The sequence below is a fragment of the Echinococcus granulosus genome (assembly GCF_000524195.1).
Source record: "Echinococcus granulosus chromosome Unknown EG_S00001, whole genome shotgun sequence".
Taxonomy (NCBI): Eukaryota; Metazoa; Platyhelminthes; class Cestoda; order Cyclophyllidea; family Taeniidae; genus Echinococcus; species Echinococcus granulosus.
In genome coordinates, this window is record NW_020170381.1 from 1332188 (window position 1) to 1346225 (window position 14038).

Sequence of the window (14038 nt, forward strand, 5' to 3'; positions counted from 1 at the left end):
GTTCTCCCAAGGCAGATATCTAAGAATTCCGTAATTCCTAACTCTAGCTACCTCAGTTGTCTCTCCATCCGCCCATGCTTAGAAGAGAAGTGAAATCCGATACTTTATCTGAATTGCCTGTAGAACATCATCTAAAATGCGACAATTAATTTTTTGGCTGCAGGTCTCCCTTCATCTGTACAGCTACACATGTGCGCTTAAAGAAAAATATGTACTTTTATTTTGAATCATAATGAATTGCATTTAGGTTCGTTCACATGGGTAGTAGCTGCATTTAACATATTCAAATAAAGAGATCTTGGAGAAAACATTTACTTTGCAATAGATAATACGCACTTGGGCAGCCTTCTAAATATCAGAAATTTTATGAGTTGTCTTACACCATGATCCTCGTGACCAATCACTTTGCCGACCATTATCTTTTCCAATTAGTAAAATAGCTTATTAAGAGAACTTTAAGTAGTACCTAGTTGCAAAACAATACTTTGTGACAGTTACCCGACGACTTTGAGATATTGCTTGTTATAGGTCCCCCTTTCTTAAAGGCGTAAACCGACTTTTGAAGAAGTTGAGATGTTTGATTTTAGCTTAACACAGTTCGGAAATAGTAAAAACCCTGTATATTTGAGAAGTTGACACAGTTTAATGTCTTTCACCTGACCAAAAGGACTACGTTTGAATCCATTTATTGCTGTCTTGCTTCGGTCTTCGTTTCACGTCTTCGTGCATATGCAATGTGGATTTACTGCCAATTCGGGGTACTTCAAAATGCACGGAGTTTGTAATTTACAAGGCATTTAATTAATGGTAATCCGCAATTCCATTGGTACAGAAAATTTGGAGCCCTCGGTGACAAATAGTGTTCTCATATGTAAGACAAATGCATGGATTCCGAGCACGATTATTTTAAGATATATTAAATATTTATAACTGGTAGCTGTGTGAGATGACCATTACCGCTACAGTAAAGCAGTAATGCCTGTGCTGACTTGATGAGTTGGAACACAAAATAGTCTGAAAGCATGAGCAAAAGTGATCATAAAATATGTTCTAGCTTTTCGCTATTTCTGCCTTACTACACGTCAGTAAGTTTTTCTATTACTTTCAATAAAATGCAAATAAAACTCATGTTAAGTGTTTGTTATGTCAGTAATTTAGCTGGCAATTTTCTTTTATCAATAGCGTGATTATTCCTTACAGATGGTATTGAAAGTAAGAAATGATTCTTGCAACGTCTGTGCGATGGATATCTAGTGACCTCTTGATTCGTGACTTTCGACAGGGAATATAACTCAGTCCAGTTTAGCTGAGCAATTTGTGGAAACGCCAATTATTAGATTTTCTCTTGTACCTGAGATGGATTTTCTAAACCGCCAATGGTTTGCCAGTATTTTTAGCACCGTCTCTTTAACAGCCAGTGTAAAAGGGCTTTGAAAGCATAAATCCGATTTTCGTTCTCATCCCAAATCATTTTAACGAAGTTCGAAAGTAGACGTTTACTACATACACTCAAATTGCCATGCTCGTTTATGTTTGATGGCATCGTCTGAAAAAATAGGCCAATACGGAGACATCCTGTACTTTCGCAGATGCCTGTCATTTACTCAACCAATCTCTCTCTTCCAGGTGCAATGACAGGGGAGAATAATTAGGATGCAAAGAATTAAAACATTTAGAACTATGTCAACTATAAAGCTTTTCCCCTAGAAAAAGAAGTTTTTGTGCAGTTAAATCGAAAAGCCTTTAAATGCTACTATCTTTTCTTGGATATATTTAAGGGCGCAAACCTGCTTCAAAGATTGTCACGTGTAGTTTTTCTGAGGCATCTCCAGTCTTTTTATTATAATCAAGTGTAATGTCTGCTGAAGCTTGACAACTCTGCCCCTCTTTCAAATCTCCTGGTGCATGTTCACTTTTTTCCAGATTTTGGACATCAGAGAGCGACTGGTGGAGAGTAGTTAAATGACTGCTAACCTGCAGCAAGTAAGGCCCAGAGTAGTTCACTATTAAAGCGACTGAAGGAGGCACGATAGCTTGAAACGAGATATGTCGGGAAACTCGGTGGGCTTTCGTCACGCAAAAAAGGGCTTTTCAGCTGCCATTGTCGTTTCTTGCCTGGATACTGTTCAAACGCCTTTTAAAGAGAATTTTGTCCAAGTCTGTTCCCTGATTATTCAAGTTGAGTTAGCATGATTTGCCTGTTTTCGTATGAATAAACAAATATCTATGTGCTTTACTGACAGAACACTCCTTGAAACTCCTTTGTTAGTAGCAAGTCGAATTTTTGTATAACCTATAAAATTACGCACACAAAAACTCCGTACAGCCCTTTAAGCGTCCCGTAATCTATTGTGTTGACTCATTTTTTAAGTTGAGGTAAACCTACTCTCTTTTTTGTGGTCAAACCTGGTTATATATGAAGTAAATTTTGCTTATGAAAATGCATAGTCATAGCAACTATCTTGTGGCTGATCGCACACTCAGTTGTTTTCTTTTAGCACATAAAGAGAGCTATGTGTGATTGACTGGAGCATACAGTTGCCCATTCGAGTAGTTAGGGTACCAATAATTACAAAACATGTTAATACATCTAGAGGCAATGTAAAAAATATCATGGTCATCATATGTAATTTTTCTGCAATACCGCAACCACCATAAAATGTACTTCCCGAACGCCAGAATTAGTAGTCTTGTATTACGTGGCAAATAAGCCACTAAAACTGTCGGAATCAATGGCATTCTGTGCACCCAGTAGATTTATCCTAGTGTCGTCACAACTTTTAAATACGCATTTGGTTTCAGTGGAAGGCAAACACTGCTTGACACCATAAAGTTTCGGTCCAATGGGATGGATGCGTAAGAAAGTAGATTGCTGGTAGTAGTGCTCGTGTGGCGCGTTAAAGATAATGTCGATGCAAAGCAACCAATTGCATTGAGAACTTTTGTTAGACATTTTATCACATTATTTGGTTAACATATAGAAATGCTACGTGAAAATATTTGTTTCAAAAAGACAATAACCTTCAGTAAACATTGAAGCATTTATGTTCATATATACACTTCCCTACTTTAAACTACGTTTACACAATTTAATTGCTCCTAAATGAGTTTAAAAGTATGGCTCTACTTTGATTAGTAAAATATGTAATTTACATTAATGCTTGCACATGCAAATCCAAATGTTATTAAGCGTTTTGACCCCAAAAACCCATACAGCGCAAAGAAAATAATAACAGTTACCCCAAATGGAGTTTATTTTAGGAGCGTATTAGACATCAAGAATTCCGGCTTCCCATGGACTCTTTTTTGGTTGAACAACGGCGAGGAAACCGCAATAGCCATTATGCATATTTTGTAAATTATGGGTCATATTGCGCATCGAAAATTCAGTTTCAAACCCACTAAAGCCAAAGTACAAATTAAAATAATCGTACACCACAAAAGAAAACAATATTCTTATGGACGATGGTTTGCACTACTTTGTAAACATGCCATTAGAGCACATTAACTTTTAGAAGAACAACCTTGAGTGAAAGGAGGAAATTCCTTGTTATATCCCTGTCGATTAATTTAGCCCTCCTGATGTAGAGTGAATGCGCAGGCCGCTGGACAATATTAAATGCTTTCCAAATAATGCTAATGGTTGTACTTTTGGCACCCACATTTACAATAATTCACGTTTGTGTTTTTAAGGGGTGAACTCTTTAATTTTTATCCAGACTCTTTTTACCATTTATTTGGTCATGTCGATCGGAATGACATAAAGAATTGGTACTAAATTTGCATCATTTTACTTATTTGAATGTTTTTGACCATCAATTTTCCGTGAATGATTATATTTTGGCATTTGATCCCATTTAAAACCCTTTTCTTTGCTGCCTCATACTGGCTTGCGAATTTAGACGACAGATAGTTTGTACTATCGTTGTTTCTTTTCTACTTTAGGCAGCCGATGCATTAGCTTACTCGCCTGTTCGTTTAATTGACTTAGATGTATCAGGGCTCATGCGGATTAAAATAACATGATTTTTGCCGTATAATATGTAGTCAACTTCACCGTTACCTACGTGTGATCGCGCATGCACAAATGCTCCAATTGCGCATCCATAAGCATGAATAAATTAATATTTAACTTCAAATTTATTAAACACGCATTCCGAAGCTGTTCTTGTCAAAATACGGCAATGGGTATGAAACTCCAGTTTTAACGACAAGTTAACTTGACCGGGTGAATCGAATTCCTGGATCATGCAACTTATTAATATCAGCACTCAGGGACCAGTTTTGCTAGATCACCAAATAACCTGGAAGTATGGCTTCCATGTAGTTTTCTTACACTTCCAGTCTTTGGGTTTCCACTGCAGAATGAGCACTTTCATAACTAGAAACAAAATAATTCACAATCAAATAAAGCAGCAAGTTATTAAATTCGTGGTTGAAGATGATTAACTTGACATTTTTCAACCAAACTATTTTAATGGCCCCTTACGACTAGAATATTGTGGAGTCAAATGGAGTAGTGTCAAGTACTTATTTTCCTAAAGATTAACATGTTTTCTTCTTGCCACTGAAGGATAAAAAGGTATGTCAACTTAAATGACCCACCATGTGATTTAAATTCACGAAGGGAATGTTAATAATCAAGTAAGACCGTATGACCGCACAGGGTTTCCGTGTGCATGCACACGCCTGTGGTTGGCCTTTGCTTAGCACACGCCGATTAGGTCGCGGGAGGAAGAAAAGGGAAGCAGCCCAGGATCGATTGTCCATCACGTGGTCTTTAAGTTTGGCTTCCTGATAGGGCAGACAGCCAGCACACCGCACATTCACCGTGCGTACGTGCCTAGCCCTCCCCAGGACAGGCGCGTGTGCATGTTCCCTACGTTTGCGAAAGGACGGTGGCAGCAAGGACGATTGTAGAAAAGAATGCGAAGCCATCTCTAACTCCTTGCTTCCTTTTCGAAGAGAAAATTGTTCATCGAGTCTTTGGTTAAGAGAACGATTCTTTCAGTAACCCTTTCTGATCATCAGCAATGCAGACCTTTGAGCGGGTTATCCATATGCAACAAGGACCACCTTGGGGTTTCCGACTGGTAGACACGTTCAATGGCAGTCTTGTTGTTTCTCAGGTGAGCTCTAGGACCTCCTTCAAACGACCTTTTCTCAAGCATACTATTTCGCGCGAAGTAGTAATAATTCTGATAAAGCTTAAGTTCTTGTATCTTCTATTGTTCGCACTTTTGACCTTATCTCAGTATGTAGAGCACATTATCACAGTGAAAAAAAATGACCGTTTCCTCTTACTTATGTTAAAAATCAGTTAATACAAAGTGATGTAAACTCTGTATATGCCAAGTTCATTTGACCTGATCTTCACGTGATTTTATGCATTTGCAAAATGATACGAAATTTCAAGATTTTCACTTATTTTCAAAGACTTTTGAGAGCACACAGAGATTATTTTAGATTCGAAGACAGAGTCCAGCAGAAATGGCGGGTCTTCGAGAAAATGACGTCGTTCTTGCTATCAACAACTATTCAACAAGAGGCTTTAATCGGTCATATGCGATCGACGTTATTAATACGTCTGTTTATGAATTGGATCTCGTTGTTCAAAGGTATGAAATCCGCGGCATTGTACAACTTTTGCCTACCCACAACTTCTCTCCACAAAATGGTGCAATGGGCATAATAACTAACCGAAAAGTGCTATGCAGTGAAGGCATAAGAAATAGCAATAAACACTTTCATTGTCAATATATTTCTACGAGTGATATGAGTTTTACGTCTTAAAATATGTCCCCAAAAACAAATCTTGAGTGCTGTGAATATTAAAATCACTCTTAAAGTGTGAAATGTTGGTTATAGTTAAGTTTAAAATAACTTTTGCCCTTATCAAAAGTGCAGAACTGCTACAGCGTTGGTTTTATGGGAACTTACACACTATTCGCCTATAATTGAATCATCACACTGAGTATTCAGCACCTGTGATTGTCCCCGTACCATCGAGCAGTGTTGACTTTAAGAAACAAAACTCTGCACATGTGTCCTTGTTGCGTCTTTAGGCAGGAGCGTCGAAAGCCGCAGATGATGACATTTTTTCTGGATACCAGCGCCGCCAGAGGTCAGATGGTGCGGCAAGAGATGGCTTCACGTGACCTCGACATATCCTGGAGGAATGAGACAGCTCCACAGCCACCGGAGCCGCGACGTATCAAGCCTGCTGATCCCAGTGTCACTCCCGTCTCTCTCGATCGCCTCCTACGTGAGTTTGAGGCTCCTAAGGCGACACCACCCATCAAGAGTAAGTCACGGACCCCAAATTGCTTAACCAGCATAATTGGGAAATTATAAATATCATGTATTTTCCAACGCAAAACACGAAAACACGCTGCGAATAAGCAAAATGAATAAAAGTAGTAAAAATACAGTTCGAATGGATAACTGATAAAAAGCTTTTGTTCTTAGTCTAATAACTGTTTAAAATGCCTATTTCAAGAATGTTCAACTTCTTTCCACATTTCTATTTTCTATGTAATTTACTTGATGTTTAGGCGTTATAATTATAAACTTGTTTACCGAAACCTATGACCATTTAGTTAATAAAAAAGAAGACCGATAAAGTTGTCTCATCATCGATCCACTTATCTCCCTTGATTTATCGCCAAGCCTTTTTACTTACGTAAATTGTGAATGTAACTAGAGTGAGAGCCAGCTTCATTAAGTTTCCAATTTGCTAACAAAACTGTGTAATTCCACTATTTTGAAGTATTACTGTATGCCAATGAGGACGAAAATCCCGCACTTGTTCAGCTGCTCACGTAAGAGAGACTAAAATGCAGCCAAAAGCCCTTGCGCGTAGTGTATTAAACACCTTATTACAATATATCACTGTTCTATACCGCTAGAATGAATGTTTTTGGAGCCTGCATTTGAGAGGGATTTTCCCATATTGTACACAATTAGTAAAAAGCTCAAATCATATTGTTCCCACTTGTTATAATGAAAAATGCTGTGAGAACCACTAAATAGACGCTTGATTCTTTAGTGGCCCGTTTTTTGTCCAGGTCCACACAAATCACATGATGAGCGTACCTCGCAAATTTTGCATAAGCAAGAGTAGCGTTAAATCCCATTCACATGCAAGTGGCTGGTAATTACTTCTGACCGGTTATTACTTTACTATAAATAGAACCCGCTTTCGACTTTGGATCGTGTGGTTATTTTTGTTTAATCAGTCTACAGAGGCACGACTTTTACCATTAATTATTCCTTCATTCGCTTTGATTGTACCCCCTCTTAGATGGTCATATATTTACATTCTCATGTATTTCCAACTTGAGTTCAGGTTTTGTGGGCTTTGAGAATGTTTTGTGTAAAGAATATTACATGCATAAATATTCACACACCTAAAGCTATTTAGTTTATTATTACAAAAAAAATCATCGGGTTTTGCCTTTAAATTTCTTAAAGCTCTTTTGAATAGCAGACCCATCTTTTCCAAAATTAAAAGCTTTATTTAGGTCAGTCTGTTGCCTACCTATCTGTACATTCCCTTGTGTTAAAATAACTCGCGGATGGAAAGTTGATCACTGGCAAGGCATTTTATTTTGCTGCTCTTTTTATTAATTTTTATGTTTCCGAATCTGAATTTTATGTGGAATCGCTATTAAACTATTATTGCGCGTAAAGTGCGCCCTCGTTTTTAAGGTCTTTCAGTGTTTAGGCAACGCCCGAACGGTATGCATCCGAATGCTTTAATGTAAAGCACCCTAAATAAGAATTGCCATCTCCACTTTTTCTTACTTAATTGTGTTTCCTCTCTCCATTACAAATAATCTTTTATTTTGGTTAGACCACATTTGCATAAAGTTAGATATTCGTCAACGGTCCTTGGTTAGATTGTTCGAAAAGCCTTATAATATGTTGACTTAATTTATACCCTGTACACATTTAGTGACTTGTGGTGATAGCGCAGCATTGCATTTCCTTAAGTCTCTAAACACAAATACACGTGCATTTCATAATTATGCTTTTACCAATGAGAATGTAATTTGAGATGTCAGTTGCCTTAGCGACGAACTCATAAGCTGAATGGATTGCGTTAATTTATGGAATCTGTTTTAGCTTTTATGTACGTCGGGACTCAAATATAACTACCTATTTCTGGATTTCAATAACAATCGACTCTTGTAATGGGAACAATTAGGGTATGCTGCCCCACTCTCATCATAGCCACTTTATCCGTTCACCATTGCAAGCTGTCAATATGTATCCAGTTCGATGAAACATTGCTTAATTCATTGCTCAAACAGACCAAAGCTCCATTTTATAAGATTACAATTGTTTATTAAGCCTGAGGGTACCGTTCCTGCACTCGAGTAACAGTCCTTTGCGCATGACAAATACATGTCAGAACAATGTTTTCACCTCATAGTTGACCGTGGTTGGGCGCCATAATGACTGCAGCAAATTCAAATGCCCTATTATTGATTTAAGGAGAGAATCACAACATATTTAAGGGGTCTGAAAGAATAGCTGATCACTTCCTTTTAAAGGAGTATATGAAGAGGGGGCTTCGACATCTTGACTAGTCTTTCAATTTTAAGCATCAAATTCCTCAAAGACGAGACAGGAAACAGTCATTTTGTGTCTGCGTCAGTTCCTTGTAGTCTGCATCCTGCATGAATAGTGTTTCTTTTTCATTTACCTTTAAGGATGCACTCATAATTTTGAAACTGTTCATTTGTTCCTAATAAACAAGTATTTCAAGTAATGATTTTGATATGTCCAGTTAAAACAATAAAAGGTGGCATCCTTATTGCTAACCTTACAAGCGACTCAGTCTCATGATAAAGACACAAGTCCAATCCCCCTGGAAAGGCTAATGAACGCATCCCCTCTCCCTAAACCAGATCTTTTAAGGAACGGTAAGCCTTTGCCATGAAAATCTAGGCTGTTTTGTCCACGCTTGCATAACATTGTCGATCTATCTCATTTGTACACATCGGACAATGTCCGCATTGTCAATTCCTTTGCAAATTATTTTGCTTTAAACAGTTTTAAGAACTCTGCGAATTTCTCCGTCCTTTGAAATATTTTCCAGTTTTTCGTTCACTTTCACTATGTGCTGATTTAATTTAAACTGCTTGGGTTAGGAAGACTTTGCTCTACCTAAGCGTTCTTTTATTTTAAATCTTCAGTTACAATGGGTAGCGCCAGTATTGAGCAATACCTTCGGTTTCAAAATATTGCTTTTTTTGAAAACTGTCGATTATTTGGGCGAATGTGTCTTTTGCATCATTCGAAAAGGAAAGTTGTCAAAAGAAATTCCACTTCGGTTTTATCTACACTTTCCGCCTGTTTATTCCAAGTTGAGTAAACAACTTGTTTTCACTTGTAAACAAAAGTATTCCCAAACTACCAAAAAATATAAGCAAGCTGATTCCTTTTCAAGGTCCATTTTAATATGCAGAAATATCGAAAGGTAGAGCGTCGATTAATCCCACCAAAGCCATGTGAAGCGTGTTAAACTCGCCAATGCTAGTTAAAGTCAGTCCTTCTGAAATTAAGTAAACATGTCCTGCCACAAAAGAATGATCTTTAAATTGTGGGCAGCTTTTTAATGAAATTTTTGAGTCATGGATAGGTTTGGATGCCTCATTTTAATCATTTGCTTGGCCATCAAACTTTTAAAGCAAATACAGCATCTATTTATATCCTTCTAGAGCGCACATTTGCAAATTCGGCTTTTTACACCGGGACAAATGTGTACTATCCAAGTGTGGAGGAGCAGATTGAAATGGCGCGCCGAGTGGCGAAAAGCATTGAGGCTCCCGTAAATCAGGGTTCTCGGGGTGCCAGAATGTTTGAGGCGCAACAACAAAGGGCGGAAAAATATGTAAAAGAGGGTCCAGAACCAATTCCCGATCCCTTGGAAAACGTTAGTTTTATTCTAGCTATGCCTGTATCGTAGGGTATGCTATTTGCACTGACCCACCTCGCATGGAATACTTCCCTTAGATATACTTAATTTCGATATTATGAGAAAATTTCCTACCTTTTTACGCAAACACTGTGCCTGTCCCTTACATCTTGTATGAAAGGTTTTGAATGTAGTGCATGAATAAATACAATCCTCGTCTTTAAATCTATGCATTTTGTGGATAGACTAAGGTTCAGAAAACCTAAATCAGTTCACCATTGTCGCCTTAACCGCGGTCTTAACTGGTATTCAGGGTGCTGGGATAAGGCAACACCCTTGATTGCGTTCAATAGGCATGTTACCGCTGGTGTCTATTGGTCGCATTTCTGCGCATAAATTGTATCACGCAGGCTTTGCGCTTCTACGTGTGTTTGAATGCTTACTAAGCGGTAAAACATCAAAAAACAGTCGTGAATCTGATTGCAGACCTGGTGACTTTACCAACAGCCTCACAGGCACTATATTTTTTATCAAAAGTCCCCAATAATTCGGCTTACAAATTATTTCTTTTGGAAAAGCGTTACAGGTCAGTTGAACTGACTTCCTATTCACAAACGAATCAAACAAGACACATTAGTACTTCTTCGAACGCATGAATTCATACAGTAATGGTGCAGTTGCTGCTGTAAACCGTGCGTTACTAACGGCATGCCTCGGTATTACAGCTTTTATTTATAGCTTCCTTTTTTGTTTCCTTTGTCTCCTGCCTGGCATTGGGTCTGCGTAGTCAAGTTCATCTACCTCTGCATCCATCAAACGCAACAGCTTGACCTCCTCTCCATCCTTCTTTTTACGCGTCAACAACGACGATGACCAAAACCACAACGACAAATATCAGGCTACCGCTCAGCAACTGGAGTATATGATTCCACCGGCTCCTCCGCCTCCACCTCCTCCCGCAGCGCCGAGTTTCCCCACTCTGACATCCACCATTCCCCCTCCTCCGCCACCTCCACCGCCACCGCCGGGACAACCGCGTTCAATACAGGAGTTTATTGAGAAGATGCGTCGTTTTCCCAAAAATACTCACACTGAGATCTCGCCACAGGTTTGCTTTGATATCGCAGCAGCGTTGCACACCTCAGGCAGCCGAGGTGGGGCTATGTTCGCTAAGCGACGAGCGAAGGCGCAGAGCTGGGAGGTGGAGAGCACGGGCGTAACTGTCCCAGTACTAGAGCCGAAACAGGCTGACCGACCTAAGCTAATATCGAAATTAGAGCAGCAGCACCAGCATCAAGTATATCGAACACAACAGCAGTCAACATCTCCTCCATCTTCGCAAAAGCAGAGTCGAAACTCTCTTACTGGCCTGGTACGGATGAACGAAATGTCCTCGAGACCTCAGTCGCCTAATTTGGGTAGGCTAATGAGCAGAGTCTAGTTCCCATCAGTAAAATCCTGTCATAATTGGCTCCAATATTATAGATATCTGTTTAATCAAAACTCATTAACATTATTCTGCATTTCCAGTGAAAGTAAAACCTGAAGTAACATGTTTAAGCAATTTAGTGGAATTCACTATGCCATTCCACTCGCATTTTGACCATATGCACCTTGCTATGCATAAAAAAACGTCTCTTTAACTTCTTTATACTAACAGTCCATGTTTTGGGTAGAATGCTCTCGGGCAAAAAAGAGCTGCCCTTATATTTTTTAGTGAAATATTAGTACTGTGGCCGCTTCGTCTTCTGAACAGTCTAGGAATGAAACGTCAAAATAACCGTTTAATATGTAAATGGATTTTCGCAAGAACATGAGCAACAGCTATCTATGTGAAGTCTATTTGCTCAACTCATCAAGTTAGTTGGGGGAATTGATGCCCACTAATTAACTATAATTTACCTGCATAATTCACATCGCCCCCCTCAACCATTTATTTTGCTTATTTCGTGGTAAAAACACAGTTTGGGACCGCTTGCAATAAAACTAGAATAGCTTTTACCATAGCATTCTAAGATTTGCGGTTTTAGAAGGGTCGCTTTTCATGTTGTGAGCATACCTGGTGCTAGAATTCGCACAACGAAAACCAAAAAAATTCCCAGCTTAAAATATACCTCTCATGAATTAAACTATAGATGCAAAATCAGCAAACTAAAATGTGAAAACTACAGTTGGTTCAAACGCTATTCACGCCGCAAGGGTTTTGTTTATTTTAATTTTATCTCCTAGCCCATTTTTCTTCACTTGTGACATTAAAGTTAAACAAATTCTGCACAAAGGTTTTCACATAAGCGATTTAGTCTTGGGGTCAACATTTCTTTATCATCCTGATGAGTAACTCCACCGAAACTGTTTTTGTCAAATCATTGACTTGATCATTGCGATTGTGAAATCAGACCATTTTAGCGAAAAATTTGCGAAAATGCGTAGATTTTGAACACGTTCGGCTAAAATGTTGACGTATGTGTTCCTTTATTTTCCATTTTTTTACCTTTTTCCAAAAAACAGATGAAAAGGATGTCAGCCCATATTCGCAAAAGGGCTTTATCACGAGTCAAAAGTGTATTACCTTGTTTGTTTCTGACAACAAATCTTCGTCCGTCTACCATTATTCTTAAGGCCCGAAATAAAAGTTAGCCACGACTGAATTTTGGAAAAATTTTGCTGGTCTTGTTTGTGTAATTCCTACTGCAAGATCAGTTTTAAGACATAATGAACCATTTAATTGGCTTTAACACAAAAAAAATTTAACTTTTAATGAAAATCTAAAAATTTGGAAGATTGTAAATGAACCATTGGTCTAAAGCAAAACTATCCTGTTAAGAAGATGCACTTCAAAACGATATTTCTTCAGCAATCGTATGCCATTCTAGACTCAAGATACTAATCAGGCTTTTTCAGAGGTTGGAAGTGCATGTGTGCAGGCAGATGATGGCAAAATACATGGTAAAATTCATAGGCAACGCATTGCCTCCTATGTCCTACAAGCTTTATAAACATGTGAATCCAAAACTAATTTTGGGGCGTTTTACACTGGAATGCCATGAAGGAGATCAGTCTTTCGTAGCTTACTTAACATGGTGCTTATTGATAAATAGAATTTGGAATGTTTACATAATTTGGCAAATGTACCTATGGCGCTGCTTGCATTCACTATGTTTGTAGGGATTATTACGTGATTAGCTACTTCTGTGCCTGCAGTTTCAATTTTTTTGAACGTTAGGGCAAACTCAAGCATCTTCGCAATGGTCGGGAACTTCTGCGAATAGTTCAGCCGGCGCACCGACATCTACCTCCTCACCTGCAACCCAATCAGTCAGCAGACCCAAATGGAGACCTGTTAAATTCAACATACCCCAAAAAGCGTCTTAAAATCTAACGACTTCTTTTTTGCCAACCAGTCACGTAGGCTTGGCACCAAGTAACTTCCGCAGTTTCACAGGCTTCGTCCCGCCCTCCTTTTGATCTTCACACCCATTTACGATAACCAACAGATCCTACTGACTGCCTTTTTCTCTAAAATTTAGCTTCACCGCTTAATGTGCCTAAGAAAGTATTTGATAAAGCTGGTATCAACGGAAATGCTGATCTCCGTTCTAGTAAGCTTGCGATTTCTGGCCAATCAAGGAGGGCGCAGGTCATTGCAGAAATCGATGCCCGCAGACTGTCCCACCCCCTTAACGGGGGGGATGCGCGCGAGCGCGTATGGCACCGAGCGTCACTGTGTCAACTTCGTTCCTAAGTGACCGCTTTTGGGGGATTGCCGATCCGTTATTTTTATGCATGTGGTTACATTGCGAATCCTTCACTCTTGTAAGAGATTTCGATGGTTTGATAGAACTTAATGCTTGTGACAGCAATCGGATGTTTGGATTGTGGATACCATTTTCTCCCTCACACCCGTTAAAAATAAAGAAAGCAAATTTTTGTGCGCATATTAACTACGAGTTTTTCGGGATAAAATATTGACTATAATTATATAAGTTTCGTGCAATGTATGCTTAAATCCTAATTTGCTAATGCATCCATTCCAAAAAATAGAATACTTGCTTTAGAGCTCGTGGAAATCAGCTCAGCATCAGCTACAATTTTCTATGATAAAAAATAATAAAT

The 14038-nt window shown here is 38.7% G+C and overlaps 1 protein-coding gene across 1 annotated transcript; it reads left to right on the forward strand. All coding sequences in view use genetic code 11, as the record gives it.

Annotated features, from left to right (window-relative positions):
* Positions 1-5033: 5033 nt before the first annotated feature.
* Positions 5034-11366, forward strand: EGR_00156 (Synaptopodin 2-like protein; the record flags this gene model as incomplete). The annotated part of the gene is made up of 5 exons (XM_024489405.1): positions 5034-5129; positions 5467-5618; positions 6066-6304; positions 9729-9943; positions 10824-11366. The coding sequence occupies 5 exons, from the start codon at positions 5034-5036 to the stop codon at positions 11364-11366; spliced, it is 1245 nt and encodes a 414-aa protein (XP_024356083.1).
* Positions 11367-14038: the final 2672 nt, after the last annotated feature.